Source organism: Plutella xylostella, chromosome 11 (genome assembly GCF_932276165.1).
Source record: "Plutella xylostella chromosome 11, ilPluXylo3.1, whole genome shotgun sequence".
In the NCBI taxonomy this organism is placed as follows: Eukaryota; Metazoa; Arthropoda; class Insecta; order Lepidoptera; family Plutellidae; genus Plutella; species Plutella xylostella.
The window spans coordinates 4,404,423-4,420,505 of NC_063991.1; the positions used below are offsets into that span (position 1 = coordinate 4,404,423).

The 16,083-nt window shown below is 36.6% G+C and overlaps 2 protein-coding genes across 2 annotated transcripts; one reads left to right on the forward strand and one right to left on the reverse strand.

Annotated features, from left to right (window-relative positions):
* Window positions 1–3,916: 3,916 nt before the first annotated feature.
* On the reverse strand, window positions 3,917–8,392 carry LOC105386089 (zinc finger protein 723). The gene is made up of 3 exons (XM_038116331.2): window positions 8,268–8,392; window positions 6,914–7,055; window positions 3,917–5,801 (listed from the first exon to the last, which is right to left on the reverse strand). The coding sequence occupies exons 2-3, from the start codon at window positions 7,032–7,034 to the stop codon at window positions 4,621–4,623; spliced, it is 1,302 nt and encodes a 433-aa protein (XP_037972259.2). The 5' UTR covers window positions 7,035–7,055; window positions 8,268–8,392; the 3' UTR covers window positions 3,917–4,620.
* A 1,248-nt stretch (window positions 8,393–9,640) lies between these two features.
* On the forward strand, window positions 9,641–11,476 carry LOC125489176 (zinc finger protein 98-like). The gene has a single exon (XM_048624057.1). It carries the CDS (start codon window positions 9,641–9,643, stop codon window positions 10,412–10,414), a length of 774 nt encoding a protein of 257 aa, XP_048480014.1. The 3' UTR covers window positions 10,415–11,476.
* Window positions 11,477–16,083: the final 4,607 nt, after the last annotated feature.

The window sequence follows — 16,083 nt, forward strand, 5'->3', positions numbered from 1 at the left end:
TTGGTTGATTAACTTCATTGTATTTCATAGAATATAGACTATATTAGTCTTACTTAGTCCGGTCCATGATATTAGTATTTTTCAAACGACTTTAAGTCCTTATGACTCATATCAAAACAGCATAAGTCTTGTATGGGCATATCAAACTGCTATAAGTCCAAACTGTTTATTAACTTTTACGCATTTCTATGAGTCTTATAATGGATTTGTTTATTAAAATACATTCTTAAGGTCACTAGTCAACTAATTAAATCACGGGGCAAGTTCTATGACCATTAAATAATAGAGAAAACAAAAACCTCCATTTCCCAAATTTTGCGTGGACGTGACATATGGCAGTTTGATATTCATCCACTCAATTTTAATATGTTTAATTAAGGAAATTGCTAATGTGTGGTGGTAGTGCAGATAGAGGTAAGCATTCCCCATTGCAACAAACAGATTGTCAAAAATGTATGGCGAAACATCAGCAATGCTGATGAAGTGTAAGGTACTTGCGTGATTTTCTATACAAAGAATACTGATTTGACTGGCCAATGTGAAATAGTTTAGGCATAAGTTTTTCTTCCTGTGTCTGGTTATGGCATAATTTCGGTAAGGTCAAACTAAACAAACATTACTTAACCCAAGATCATAGGCCGTATTTAGAAGTAGAATAGTTTCGTTTAGAGTTTAACGAGTACAAATGGCTTCGAAACACAGGAGTTTAGGTACTTTTATACCAAGTCAAAATTCGTACACAACCGATCACAACGTAATTTTAAAAGCCATTTCAAAAGATCAATGAATTCCGGGGTAACTAACAAAATACCATGCTAATTTCAAGAGATGTTAACTTCTTAAGAACCCATTAATTATTCCCGGCGGGGATTCGTATCAGTAAGTTGAAGGCGATTAGTTCAACTGCAGTCAAGGGTATTGTATTGATTTCAAATTTTTACTCACATCATTTTTATGTTGTACTTAGTCACAATCCCAAAATATCACCCAAAATCAAAATGAACAAAATAAAATAAACACCACGATACAAAGAGTAAAGTACCTAATGACCACGTCCACGACCCACAATGAATGAGCCGATTGAGCCGTTTTGCTTGACAGCTGTCAGTTTGTGGCTCTCTGACTGTGTGTGACTAACACTGTCAATTCCGCCAATAACATGTGTTGATGTCGTGACAACATAGTGTCAAATATTGCACACAGAGAGCAAAGAAGTTGAAGTATTAAACTCAGAATAAGAAAGTTGTATTGTATAGTTACACCTTAACAAAGTTATCATGATCTTTAAATGCGCAATATACTTACGCCTTTATTTCAGTGTCACAAAACATTTTAATACTGGTATTCGGCTGAGAGCGCTGGCCGAATATTCGGTATTCGGCCAAATCACTATTCGTGGCATCACTAGTAGGTATTAACTATAGTGGATAGTAGGTAAGTGTGTCACCTGTGTAGTAGGCATGGAAGTAATAAGTACTTATTGTACGTAAGTAGGTACTTATTACTTCATTATTCCTTATTGTACGTAAATACTTATACGTATCTATCACCAAAAAAAATCAACAGCTTATAACTCTTTATCGGCCTTATAAGATAAAACAGCCTTATTAATTTGATACACTTACAGATCGTAATATTTTTTTTAAACCGTCCCTTTTTATAAGAAACCGACCGTTTTTAGGTACAATACTGTCCGAAATGGTTCAATGTGACTGGCAACACTGATTCATTCTTACTTGCCACAAAAGGTAAACAATCGTTGTGTTGAATTTATTTTATAGTTTTAGAATGGTTTTAAAATAAATTCAACAAAACAATCTTTGTGTTGAATTTATTTTAAAAGTAGGTTTTAAAATAATTTTTTTTTTTTTTTTTATTTAGGTATGTGGGGACATCTCACACACGGCCATCCGACCCCAAGCTAGGCAGAACCTGTGTTATGGGTGTCGGACAGCTGATATATCTACACAAATACATAGATAGATAGATACTAAATATAAATATCAACACCCAAGACCCGAGAACAAATATCAGTGTTTAAACAAATATCTGCCCCAGCCGGGAATCGAACCCGGGACCTTCGGCTCAGTAGTCAGGGTCACTAACCACTACACCATTCGGTCGTCGTACGTGGCTCTCTCGAGTAGAACCTTTGTACATATCCCCTTGATTTCAGCTCAGCCAGCCTAGCTCCCGAGTAAACTGGAGTAGCAGGCCTGGGTGTTGCAATAGCTGAGGTAGGCGCTCTGTTGGTCCAAGAATAGATAATCTTGTTTCTGTAGTAGGTGGACAAGCTAACAGAATAGCATATAACAGTTTAGCTGTAGTTAGGTAACTTGTTTAGTAATAAAAATTTGATTAAAAGGCACACAAAGATTGTACTTATTCCTTTCGTACCAAGTAAGGACAAATGGATTTAAGTAGGTATGTAGTGAAGGAAAACACGCCTTTTTTAATAGCCATTTATTTTATTACACATTAGATACTTATACTAAAGACGGTGGTACTTAGGTTCTTCATTGGATTTAGACAAATGCTAAACCACTATCGAGATTTTGGAAACCATGAAACACACCTACAGTACTAAATGTACAGTGCCACAAACTTATCTGTTCCGGTGAGAGCGAACTAAGTTGATCCATATCTCATAACTTACTAATGAATCATACATTGATATAGATTAGAAGGGTTTATTAACACCGCAAAAGCGAATTAAAAATACGAGCAAACTTGAAATCTTATAGAATTAAGAAATATTGAACATTTATGTGACCTGTCACCGGAACAGATAAGTTTGTGGCACTATAACTAGTTATAAATTGTTGTACAGGCGGTTATATTTGCACTGCCATAACACCATAAGTACCTTTTACTTAAAAAAATAAGCTCGCATTGAAATGTGAACACAGATGCGCATCATTGACCCTTAGCCCACCAGTGGTTATGTTAGGTTGCCTACTACTACTACTAGGTACTACGGGTCGTTTGACCACCCATTACAGGATGACGTCACGTAAAATGTACAGTAAGACAAACAGATAAGTTTCTGTTCCGGTGAGAGCAAATTAAATTGATCCATATCTCATTACTTACTAATGAATTATATATTGATATAGATTAGATAGGTTTATTATAACCGCAAGGGCGAATTACCACTACGGGCAAACTTAAAATCTTATAGAATGAAGAAATATTAGACATTTACGTGAGCTGTCACCGGAACAGATAAGTTTGTGGCACTGTACAAGAAACATAATTGACAAGTCGCTTGCGAAGTAGAAAATAAGTTTGACAAATCAATATCAGTGTTTTAAATAACCCCTCATCTCCCCAATACCTGAAGTGCAAGTTCTGATTTTTGTGTTCTCATTATCAGGGTAGAGCATTGAGGTTGGTAGAAAACAAATTTTTGAGCATTCCTGTTCATAATTCCGCCTCATATAGCGATTCATTCGCTATGAAGGCAGCGTGTCTGTGGAACTCCTTGCCAGAGAGCGTGCGACAGTCACCATTAGCTAGCAACTTTTAAAAAAAATGTGAAGAATCACTATTTTGAATCGTTAGGTTGGCAGATAAAATATATATTATATATAATTTAAAGAATATATGTATGCAGTTCTTTTATATTTATAATTTATGATATTATTTATGAATATATTTGTAGTTTTGTTTCATGTTTGCTTTAATAAAAGTTAGATTTTATTATTTTTGTTAATTAAACCTACATAAAATTTAATTTTCTATTTCTCTTTCACCCAGTCGTAGGTTGGCTGGAAGAAATTGCTTTTTGGCAATAAGCCCGCTTTTGTAGGTATACGTCCTATATGTTTCCGTCCCCTCAGAAGAATGCAGCTCATAAAAAACGACAAAAGACAAAGAAAATCTCCCATTGTTGTACATGGTGGTGTGATCGTGAGAGACGTCGGGGCTCGATACTGGGCGTGGAGGACGACATCAGTGGGGTGTTATGTTCCTTGGATTCGTCAGACTGTAACACTGAACTGATTTTCTATTGTTTTCGATTCTACTCTAGCACTCTCAGGGGATTTCACTGTCTTTTCGCTTCCCTATAGCGTCGAAACACTTCCCACTGGCCAAAAGTCCTTGCTCAGGAGAACCTTCAGACCTCTTAGCATGAATTTACATCGTGAACGTGACGCGAAATTACTCGATGAATTTTGTAGAGAAATTTTAGTTCTGCTACCGACCGCCAGGGGCGCTGTTCATATTTTCATACAAAATTACTCGATGAATTCTACTTCACGTTCACGATGAAAATTCATGATAAGGGCTGCGGGAATGAGAGTACTAAACGACTTGAAGTGCGTCTCCTGGCGGACTGCAGTCTCTCGATGGCACTTGGGGTGGCGTCTCGGTGCGGCGGACACTTCTCTCCTTGATTTATGATCTTCTTCTTCTTCAAGTGCCTCTCCACTATTGGAGGTTGGCAGTCAGCTGATTGATGGTGATGATGGTGATCGATTTTACCTTCACATTATTAATTTTCGTTAACAATGCTATCGGATTTATATTACTTTATATTACTACTTTTATATTTATGTCAAAAGTGCGGATTAAAACGGCCAGATTGGAGCCGGTGGGTCTTGAATGTAATAATTGCTATCCTTTACAATTGTGCCGCTTCAAATGATGGGAATACCTGAATACTCTCGCACAAGTAGCACACGCGAATGGTTTAACACCAGTATGAATTAAATTGTGTTTATTCAAATTGCCCATCTGTGAAAATCCTTTCTTGCATGTTTTACACTGGTATGGCTTTACACCAGTGTGAATAAACTCGTGCAGATGCAAATCTCTTGATTCACGAAATCTTTTTTTGCAAGTCTTACATTCAAATCGCTTTATATCCATATGAACTTGACTGTGTCTGTTTAAATAACTCATTAGTGTAAATTTTTTCTTGCAAGTTTTACATTCGAATGGTTTTTCACCTGTGTGAAGTAAATAGTGACTTTTCAGTCTTTCTTCTAACGTAAACGTTTTCTCACACTTGTCACATTTGAATTGCTTTTCTAAAGTATGAACTAATTTCATGTGTCTGTCCAAATTATTAGAGTGCCTAAAAGCTTTTTGACAAATCTCACACTCAAATGGTTTTGTATTTAAATTTGTTTGGTCCTCTATTTTTTTCTTGCTAATGTTATATTCGAAAGCCTTACTTCTTTTACGAACTACAAGAGAAGCCGAGGCTTTAGTTGAGTAGGTGGTCTCGGTGTGTGTGCTCGTGTAATGTTCACTATACGCTTCAGTGGTGGGGAACAACACTGCACACTGAGCACAGTAACAGTTGTTGTTCAATAGAGATGTATAGCAATCAGTTAAAACTACTTTAAGAGACTCCTTCATTTCATTGCACTGTTTGGTTATCCTCTCTCCTTTAACTTGAACAGAGATCATTCCTGTGCTAATATGCGGATTATTGTTTCTTATTTCTTTTTTGTAAAATATGTCATGAGTGTCACTCGTTCCATATCTTTTATCTATTTCTTCTGATCTTTCTACTTTAACAACGTCGGAATGACACTGCCTCTCATTTGAAACAATCAAACTGTCTGCTACAGGCATACAACAATTATTCGATACAAAGTCTTCTGCTTCCTTCTTGATACGAAACCCTGATTTGTCAGTTAGTGATGCATTGCTGTTCAGAGTAATGATTGCATCAATGTCCGTATGTAGGATGTCAGGTTTAACGTCTACATCTTGAGCAGAGCACACAACAGGAATATTCCAACTGTTTACCTCTGACTGGCTGTCCTTTACATTTTCATTTGTCTCTGAAAGGTGGAGAGCACTATTTTACATTACAATTTCTTTTGAAATAAGGAATCTAAGTACTATTATACCACAAACTCTTTAATTATGGTGAAAGAAAACATCGCAACCTGAGGTGCGATCACAGGATTCAATACTATTTTCGAAACTACACATAGGGTCACTTTACCAAACGCTAAATGTGTATAAAATAGTATTCAAATCAAATTTTAAATACATTTTGTACTAACTGACAGATGTATGACAGGCTACTAAATACGTTTAGCGTTTGGTGAAATTCCACCTAACATATGGAAAAAACAAATGTCACTTTTGGAACTAACAAATTTGCCCTACATTTTGACAGTGACAGTTGACGATACGCAACGTAAACGGAGGTTTCGAATCTTATAATCGCTGCACTGAACACCTAGATTTTAGAGGTGCATATATTGTACTCAATAAAAAATGGTGATAAGGCTTGTGACCTATCACTTGAGTGTAAATACACAGCTAAGATTCCACAATGAGTTGCACAAAGTTGAACTAGTGATGAAATAACTTAAAAAATATATCAAATGTTTTATCTCCAAGTAGATTGATTACAAAACAAATAAAAATAAATTATCACTGGTTCCATCATGATACTAAGGGTAAGGACAGGCTGAAAAACAGCGTTGCGTTGCTGCCCTGCAGCTCGCAGCAGATGCTGAGTCTGCCCCTTTTTGTCTCTAATTTATTATTAGTTTTAGTTTATTTTCATTTTAATATGTGTTATGGAGACAAATAAAAATATTTTTCTTTCTTTCTTTTCTTTCTTTCAAATAATGTCAGAGCAAGAGGTCATAGATTTACTTTTGATAAACTTTGTTGTGCAAGGCACCCTTACAATCAATTCAACTACTATCAAAGAAGGAAAAGTTAATTAGGCCTCTAAACTAATCTTATAAAAAATTTAATTTCATGGCTTTTAGTGATAAGTCATGTTTTTTGTTAGAATAAGGTCCATAAATTGTGACCTGTTTTTGATTACAAAAAAAATTATATCTATCAAATCAAGCAGTATATTAAGTTTAAAACTGAATTTAAGACTGATGCTATAATAATATATATAAGTTGTCAATTTAAAACATACCTTCACTGATAATATAAAAATCAATGATTTCATGTTTGACAATGGCAAGATCTGGAAACACACTCCTCAAGGCTGGGTCGTTCAACAGATCATGCTCCTCTATGTCTATGTCATCCTCCATCTTTGCTGCTCACTTGTGGAACTTGAAGAAAAGAAAAATAAACAGGTTATTCATAGCCACAATTTATTTAAATTTTAACAAATCCATCTTTATTTGTTATTTATTTTTTGTATATGGGCACATGTTTGTACACATGTGTGTAATACTTTGTGTTGTGTTAATTATAAGTAATAGGTAACTACAAATCTTTATATATTTTTTTTGTGTTCTTGTGAAAGCAGCTTAAAACCAATTTAATTTTACTGTTCACTTGTGGAAAGCAGTGCTGATTGTACGATTACCATATATTTTATTAAGGTATTTGTTTCTTTAGTATTAAACATTGTGCAATTGTTTGTTTTCCCAAATAAAATAAAACAGGGCTATTACTCGAGGCCCTATGCATCAACATGTAACCATTGGTTAGCTTGTAGAGAACACCAGTTTAAACCCCAGTAAGGAGTAGTTTATAGTAGGTAAAGTGGTGGTAGCTCAGTCCGTTAAGCACACACTTTTCATGCGAGATGCAGGTTCGAATCTCAATGCTTACATGTGCCAATAAATTCATCAAATTTAAGAACAATGTACCTAAACTATTCCTCTAATGGTGAAGTTAAACTTCCCTGCATTTGTAGGATTAGCAAATCTGGATAGGTAAACCCACAAACCTTTGCAGGTTATACCTTAGGGATATGCACAAAGATTCTATTCAAGAGAGCTAGATGCAGGTACTTACACCCCCACATAGAATAGAATAGAATGCAATACTGAATGTGGGGGTGTAAGTAAGTAAGTCTTGTCGCAAATATGGGAACCCTTACTCCAGAAATACATAAGTAGGAAAATAATACTCATTTATTGTTATAAAACACTAAACAATCTAAAATTAACAACTTAAATAAAACAGAAACTGAATGGCGTAGTGGTTAGTAACCCTGACTACTGAGCCGAAGGTCCCGGGTTCGATTCCCGGCTGGGACAGATATTTGTTTAAACACAGATATTTGTTCCCGGGTCTTGGATGTGCCCGTAAAATGGCAATAGGCCCGCCCCCTATTACATTGGGACTAACATAACACTCTGGCGAAAAGTGGGTGCAGCAATGCATCTCTGCCTACCCCGCAAGGGAGTACATTAGTACAAGGCGTGAGTGTGTGTGTTAAATAAAACACTAAAGAGTACCCTTAGCTTAATAATCCACCTATATCGCAAGCCCTGGCTCAAAGGTTCCCTTTATTCCCAAAGAATACTTACATGATGAGTGAGTACGTTAACGAGAAGGTAACACTACCGTGATAAAAATACAGCTTATAAAGAATCGCCACGAGACAAATGAAAATTGAAAAAGACAATGTTAAATTCCAAAAAAACTATAAAAACAAGAAAATAACCGACTACTTTGACAACGGGAGAAGGCGCCTTACGACGCCTTCCCCAAACGTTAGGCAAAGTTGCAGAGGTCGCAGGACCGCAACAAATAGGTATCCCTTAGAAAAAAAAAAAAAAAAAAAAAGACTACTTTGACGTTGACATGAGTGAAGGCTGTCAGTGACATCATACATAATGAAGTCGGTTAAAAACATGTATAGTTTACTCTGTGATCCAGGAGTCCGCGAGTATCTCTATTTAGTCTGTGGCCTGCGCTTATACAAGAACGCACGAAACAACAAAAGGTAATGTTTCTACCTTTAGGTTTGAAAACTGATTTAAAATGTGTTGCAAATAAATTACTATTATCATAGAAATCAGAATTTGATCTAGAGTCTAGCTAGACGCTACGACGGCATTTGAAGGTACCGACACACAAGCGGACACCGCTGTCAGTAAGGTATTTACACCTTAGGACTGACCTTCAGCTTTCAGACGTCCGAGGGCGATCTGGCATGAACTGTCCCAAAAGACCGTGCACACTTAAGGCGACGACACTACAGTCGCGGCTGACAGCCACGACTGCCAGTGTGTCGGCGCCCTTGTCAGTCGCGGCTGACAGCTGCGTCCGCTAGTGTATCGGCGCTTTGAGTTTCGTGAAGTATCCCAATACTTCTGCTTTATAATCTATGCCATAAAAAACTAACCTCTGGCATACACATGTCACATTGACACTTGACTTGACATAAAAGTGTCAGAAAATATTATCTTACCTGTGTTGTGTTTATAATATTCTACAAAATAACGTAAAACAACTTATCCTTTTAGTACATAAAATATCACTGCACTCAAAGATGCCTTGACAATCCGCGGAAACAATTAATGTGTACCTACTCACTCACATAAGAGTGGTTAACTTACAAAATCAGATGTCTCTGCTACAAATAATAATATAAATGAAGACACGTCAACAATTATACATCAGCAAATAATGGACAAGAGCAGAGAAGTAATTGCGATAAATTTAATAATTATTATATGTGGGGACACCTTACACACGGCCATATAACCTTAACATGGAAAAACCTGTAATATGTTTATTGGATTGCTAATATATTAGCATAGCAGTCAGTCACTAACCACTACAACATTCCCTTCTCAAAAGGATGATGATTCAACTTCAAATATAAAGGATGATAAAACATATTATTGACCCAAATAGAGCTATGACAAATGAACACGGGACATAAGCAAGAATAATGGAAGAAGTACAAGTGAAAGTTGTGCTTACAGACTGTTATATATCACTATTGAAGAATAACTGTTACTGTGCTCAGTGTGCAGTGTTGTTCCCCACCACTGAAGCGTATAGTGAACATTACACAAGCACACACACTGAGACCGCTAACTCAACTAAAGCCTTGGCTTCTTGTGTGACACATAACAAGCAAATTGTCGTAGGTGATGAGCCATTTGCATGTGAAACATGTATGAGAACATTCGAGCGGCGAGGAACATTAAACAGACACCAATTAATTCACACTGGTGTTAAGCCATTCGAGTGCAATACTTGCAACAAAAAATTTAGCGAACAATGTAATTTGAATAAACACATGTTAATTCACACTGGCGAAATGCCGTTCGAGTGTGAAATCTGCAAGAAAACATTCACGCAGCTGGCAAATTTGAAAAAACACAAGTTAATTCACACTGGCGAAAAGCCATTCGAATGTGAACACTGCAAGAAAACATTCAGGCAATTATCCAATTTGAACAGGCACATCTTACTTCATACTGGCGAAACGCCATTCGAGTGTGAAACCTGCAAGAAAACATTCAGACAACGAACCAATTTGAATAAACACAAGTTAATTCACACTGGCGAAAAGCCATTTAAGTGTGACGTTTGCATGAAAACATTTAACCAAATAAGTAATCTTAAGAAACATAAGTTGATACATACCCCCGAGCTGTATGAGGTGAGCTGTGAGGCTGCTTCGTCACTAGAGGTGGTTATAACATCTATATCATAATAATAAATAAGTATAGAATGTAGGAAAATGTATACAGGGTTATTTGCAAGTAGACCGGATCCTTTCACTAGGTGATAGAGGAAGGTATTTCCAGTTGATTGAACCCTATATTAGCATTATCCGAAAGTTAACAATTTCTAAGATATTTAATATTTAAGTTTTTTTTAAATTTGCCAAAATTTTATGTTTAAAACCGAAAATTAAAAAAACTAGCAATATTTCAATATTTTTTTTGGTTGTTTTGCATTAGTAACACCTTAATAAACTAATTATTAACATAATCAAATGTGCATTATTCAACTTAAACTAGACACAATCACCTCAAAATAGATAAAACATTTTAAAAAATATTCAAAACGTAAACAGAGATAAGTTAAATTAAAAAGAATTTTCATATGATAATTTTTTGTGCACTTTAGGTTAAAAACATTGTCAACTTATAAGCTTTCAAATAAGATATTTCAATATTAAATCGATTTAGGTATCACCAAGATATGGCCAAAACAACCAGAGAAGGCGGAGTTCTACGTATAGCAGAATAAAAATTTCCCTACAAAATTCATCGACTAATTTCACGTCACGTTCACGATGAAAATTCATGCTAAGGGGTCTGAAGGTTCTCCTGAGCAAGGACTTTTGGCCAGTGGGAAGTGTTTCGACGCTACAGGGAAGCGAAAAGACAGTGAAATCCCCTGAGAGTGCTAGAGTTTAATCGAAAACAATAGAAAATCAGTTCAGCGTTACAGTCTAACGAATCCAAGGAACATAACACCCCACTGATGTCGTCCTCCACTCCCAGTATCGAGCCCCGACGTCTCTCACGATCACACCACCATGTCCAACAATGTGAGATTTTCTTTGTCTTTTGTCGGTTTTTATGAGCTGCATTCTTCTGAGGGGACGAAAGATGTCATAAATTGGAATTTTTCCCTTTACGTCGCTTCCCATAATGTCGCTTTGCGTTTTACCTCAATTCCCAATACCTCGCTCCTCGCTTCACAGTGGTTCCCGGCACACCGCGCCACATTTATGGTTAGAATCAGTACTGTCAGAGACAGAATTAATTTTTTTTGTATAATAATTAGAAATACAAAACAAATAAATAACGCAATTGATCTCTTATTTTATATTTTAGTTAATGTATACATATTATATAGGTACATTTACTTATCAAAACATCACAGAGGAAATCAGAATTTCAAAATTTGCAAAAAAAAAGTCTTTCTCCATAGTAAGAAGTCACGTGATCAACTAAGATTCTATAGAAAATGAACTTTTTTTTTCACGAATTTTGTTGTATTACCCTTTTTGCAACACCATGTATAAAAACAATTTTAAGCAATCTTAAAATATTGTTTGAAAAAGACTAACCATGACTGTACCATAAGTTAGCGCGACATTCTGGGACTAACAGTAAGATGAAGAGCGATGTAATGGGAATGCAGGTAAGACGTCTGTTGAGGAGCGACATTATGGGAAGCGGCGGTCAGGGAAAAAAATTTCGCATAACATTGTTTAGCCTAATAATGGTATGGCCAAATCTTGAATAGCCTAATAATGCTATGGCATAGGTTTATACAAAGTAATAATATTCGTTTGGCTTTAACTTTGACGGAGCGTCTCCCTACATAGCGCAAACTGGTGCCTTGTATTGTTTCCGCTGTTTGGAAAACGCTCCGCTCCGCTTCGCTGCGCTCCGCTTTGGTTTTGATGAACATGTGCACCTAACACGCTCCTCCTCGCTTTGCTCGTCGTCGCACATATTTTTAGGTTTCGATCTCATGGGGTTTGTAATAATTATATTGGTCGTTAACTTTCGATTTTTTGATCATACAATATCGTGATTTTCGGGATGTAGGAGAAAAATACCACAATTTGTACATTTACTACATACTTACCCCCTTATTCATAGAGAAGTTACAAAACGTTTTAACTAATAAACTGTTTTGTCCCTCTCCAACAAAGAACAATTTGTTCTTTGACAGAGAGGGACAAAACAGTTTATTAGTTAAAACGTATTGTAACTTTTCTATGAATTAGGGGGTTAATATATTATTTATTATTTATAAACAAGATTATACATAGGTATAGACGAACATAAATTTGAGCAAACGAAACTTAGGTGTTTAAAGATTGTGCCTAAAGAGTTTTAGACGAAACGAGCCTTATGCCACATAAGTCTTGGCAAAGTGATAGTTCGGCCAAAAAAGTTTAGACCATACGAGTTATGCGAAATGAGTTTTGGTCAATAAAGATTATGCGAGATGAGCGGAACCCTAATATAACAGCTAGTTATTGCATATGGCTGAATTCACATCCATTGGGTTTTTGTATTGGCTGCAAGGACTGAAATCCATGCCGGCTAAAAAAATACAGTGCCGTTGAGTATGAAGTTTTACAAGCGCCATCTTTAATTGGTTTTTGTCTATGGTTGAAAATCTCGCATTCTGCTGGCGCCCCCGCTGTTGCCTCACCTCCTGCATCCATTCGCTATATGATTTCTTGTTGTTGCAAAGTGGTTCCCGTTATTGATTTGTAGGCAACCTAACATAACCTAACCCTCCTAACCTAAGGGTCAATCTTGCGTATCTGTGTTCACATTTCAATGCGGGGTTGTTTTTTTTAGGAAAAAGCTATGTTCTTTAGTATAGTTAATTATCTAATGTGTAATAAATAGCTATTTAAAATATGTTTTCCTTCACTAACTACCCGATCCACAGAATTTCATAATAAAATGTAGTCCGCTAATTCCGGAAAATGTTAACAAAAACGACAATGTTTTGTATGAAAAAACAATCAGTTACTTGTACTTATTATAAATAACTTAAACTGATTTTTTAATTATCGATTTGCGGGTAATGGGAGATTTTCAACCATGGACAAACAAACATAGATTATAGATGACTTAATACTCAACAGCACTGCATTTTTTTTAGATGCCAGCTAAAAAAAAATACAGTGCTGTTGAGCACAAGGACTAGGATATATATATAGCTATAGTGCCACAAACTTATCTGTTCCGGTGAGAGCGAACTAAATTGGTCCATATAATCTATGTCAATATGAAATTCATTTAGTAAGTAATGAGGTATGGACCAATTTAGTTCGCTCTCACCGGAACAGATAAGTTTGTGGCACTATATATATACAAAGTCCTTGGTTGAGCATGAAGTCATCTATAATCTATGGTTGTTTGTCTATGGTTGGGAAATTGCACTTTCTTACAAATTTTATGTTTTAACACGCACGCTCGGTCCTAGCGCCGAAATCGCCTAAGATTAAGCTTAATTGCCATCAAGGTGAATGGTTCCACGGTTCAAAATATGGCTGCGTTTGGAAGAAATCGGCATTACCCGACTTCACTACTTAAGTAAAGTATTTTTTGATTAGTTACTTACTGTTGGGTTTTAGTAGTAATACCATCATACATGGGGCACTTTGAACTTGCTGGAATCGAATTGGAAAGAGAACATCAACATTGTAGTTACGTGAGGTACCCGGAGCAACAACAGGTTGTGGCAGTTTAGTTAGTAGGTAGGGCAAAACACCCAGTAACTGACCACCTTAAGGGAGTTGTTCCAGTAATTTATCTGTAGCGGGCTCAATACTTATCGCTTATTAAATCCGATTTTTGTTTTAGAAACTAGAATAACAGAGCTACATTCCTGAGTAAATAGCAAACATTTAGAAGTTACTCATTTTTTTTATATATTTTTGCAAACAAAAAGTAGTGATTTTCCCAGTAACTGACCACTAAAATCTAGTAACTGACCACACTCGATGCCAGTAACTGACCACCAATTTAAAATGGTTTTAAAATGGAATCTTATTATTATTTATTTATTTGATTACTTCATGTAATAGTACCGATCCTCTGGTCTCTTTTAATGTGTGACACATCACTTTTGCTCAAGGTTTCTTAACTGAAAAGTGCATTAAATTAATTAATCAGATTAATGCATAATTTAAATGATATCTTATCCTAATAATCAACCATTTATTTATTAAAAACACAAGTTTATGCATTTTTGTTAAATACTAAAAACAAAGGAATAAACACACATGCACATAGTGAACACGCATTTTAAATTTACAGCTTTCAGGGAGATTAAGTGGCCCCAATGTAGTATCTTCAGAAAAGTCACAGAAAGGGCGATTTTGTTTGTCCGGAACAAGCCAGGATCAGTGGGACAGGCCCATGAAGCATTCATGGTGCCAGAAACGAGCATTTTCTTAAATATAAAGTAGCGAATCCAAGCGCTAAAGCCGGTCTTTTCCATATTCGGTATCAACTGATGTGGAGGAGGAATCGTGGCGGATAGTATTGTTGGCCTGGGAAAACATAAATTCCCCGCCGGAAAAGTAGGCCCTTTCCCCACCGGTCCTTTCAAGGATGTAGGACCAGAGACAGATGGTTTTCATTATTGCTGAAACCCCACCCAGAGACTTTCAGTGCGGCTAAAAGAGTCATTGAGGCTAGCCATTGTAATTATGACCGAATCAGATATTGGGGATTAGTTTTTCAGGATACAAAGATGGATGCCTTGACGAACGGGATTTCAATGACTTTGTTGAGGATTCAACTGGAATATTTAGCATGCTATGCTGTTGAAACGTGCTTTCGTAGGTAAGTATTTGGCCAAAGACTGGAGTAATCATTTCTGCAAAGGGGACAGGGAATCTTTGCCTCGTTGAAGAGGCGTCACTGAAGCAGAACATCGCTGTACTTTCTGCATTTTCCGCTGCTGGACTAATGTGTCTGCCAATGATAGTATAGCGTTGCCAGTGGATTCCGGATAGTTGTGGTATCGGTTCCAAATGGCTGGGGTGTTGGTCGTGGTAACAACTTATAGAAGAATGCCCCATTTCTTGTGTGCCAATTTTACCGTTCTGTTTGAAATCCGCTGGCCGTTCATAATGCCATTTAAGGGCGTGTTGGTGCACCGGCTGAGGGTGCTAGCATTGTAGTGATGCTTTCTTTTTCCTATTTTTCTGAAGTGGCTTTGCCTGTCTTTAGAAAAATGTGGAGGCGCGTTTCGTCGGTAACGTATATTCGGGTTGGGTCATTAATAGTGTCATTGAGGCCTTGTTCGCCAAGTGCTTTTGTGCTCGGGGAACCAATTTCATCTTGTTCACAAGCGCTGGCATTGGTTAGGTTTGCCTTCAGCTGTTCTGAAGATAGCATTTGAGTATCTTTTCATGGAGTGAGATGGTGAAAGCCATTTGTCTCCTGGTCTTGCATTCTTGAAGGGACTGCTCCAAGGATTATCTTTAAGGAAAAATTGTGACATCTGTCTTTATTCTGGAGAGTCCACATTATCCTAGGCTGATAGTATGCTCCACTAGCGTTTTTATCTTCCTCATCAGCTAATACCGAATCTGGAACAAACTTGGACTTTGTGTTTGAATTCTCTATATTTTAAAAGGTGCTTGCATGTCACCCTGAATTATTTTTGAATGTCTTGTTGATCCTAGTTTGTCTCAGACAAGTGGAATTGCCTTTTCTATACTTTTTTTGCTATCTTGGCGCTTCTTCATCTCGCTGAAAGCTGTAAAAATATATCATATATAATAATACCAGTAACTGACCACCAATTTACCCAATAACTGACCACCTATGTCAGTAAATGGAAGGAGTGAAGATAGAATGCTCATATTTTGACACAAGA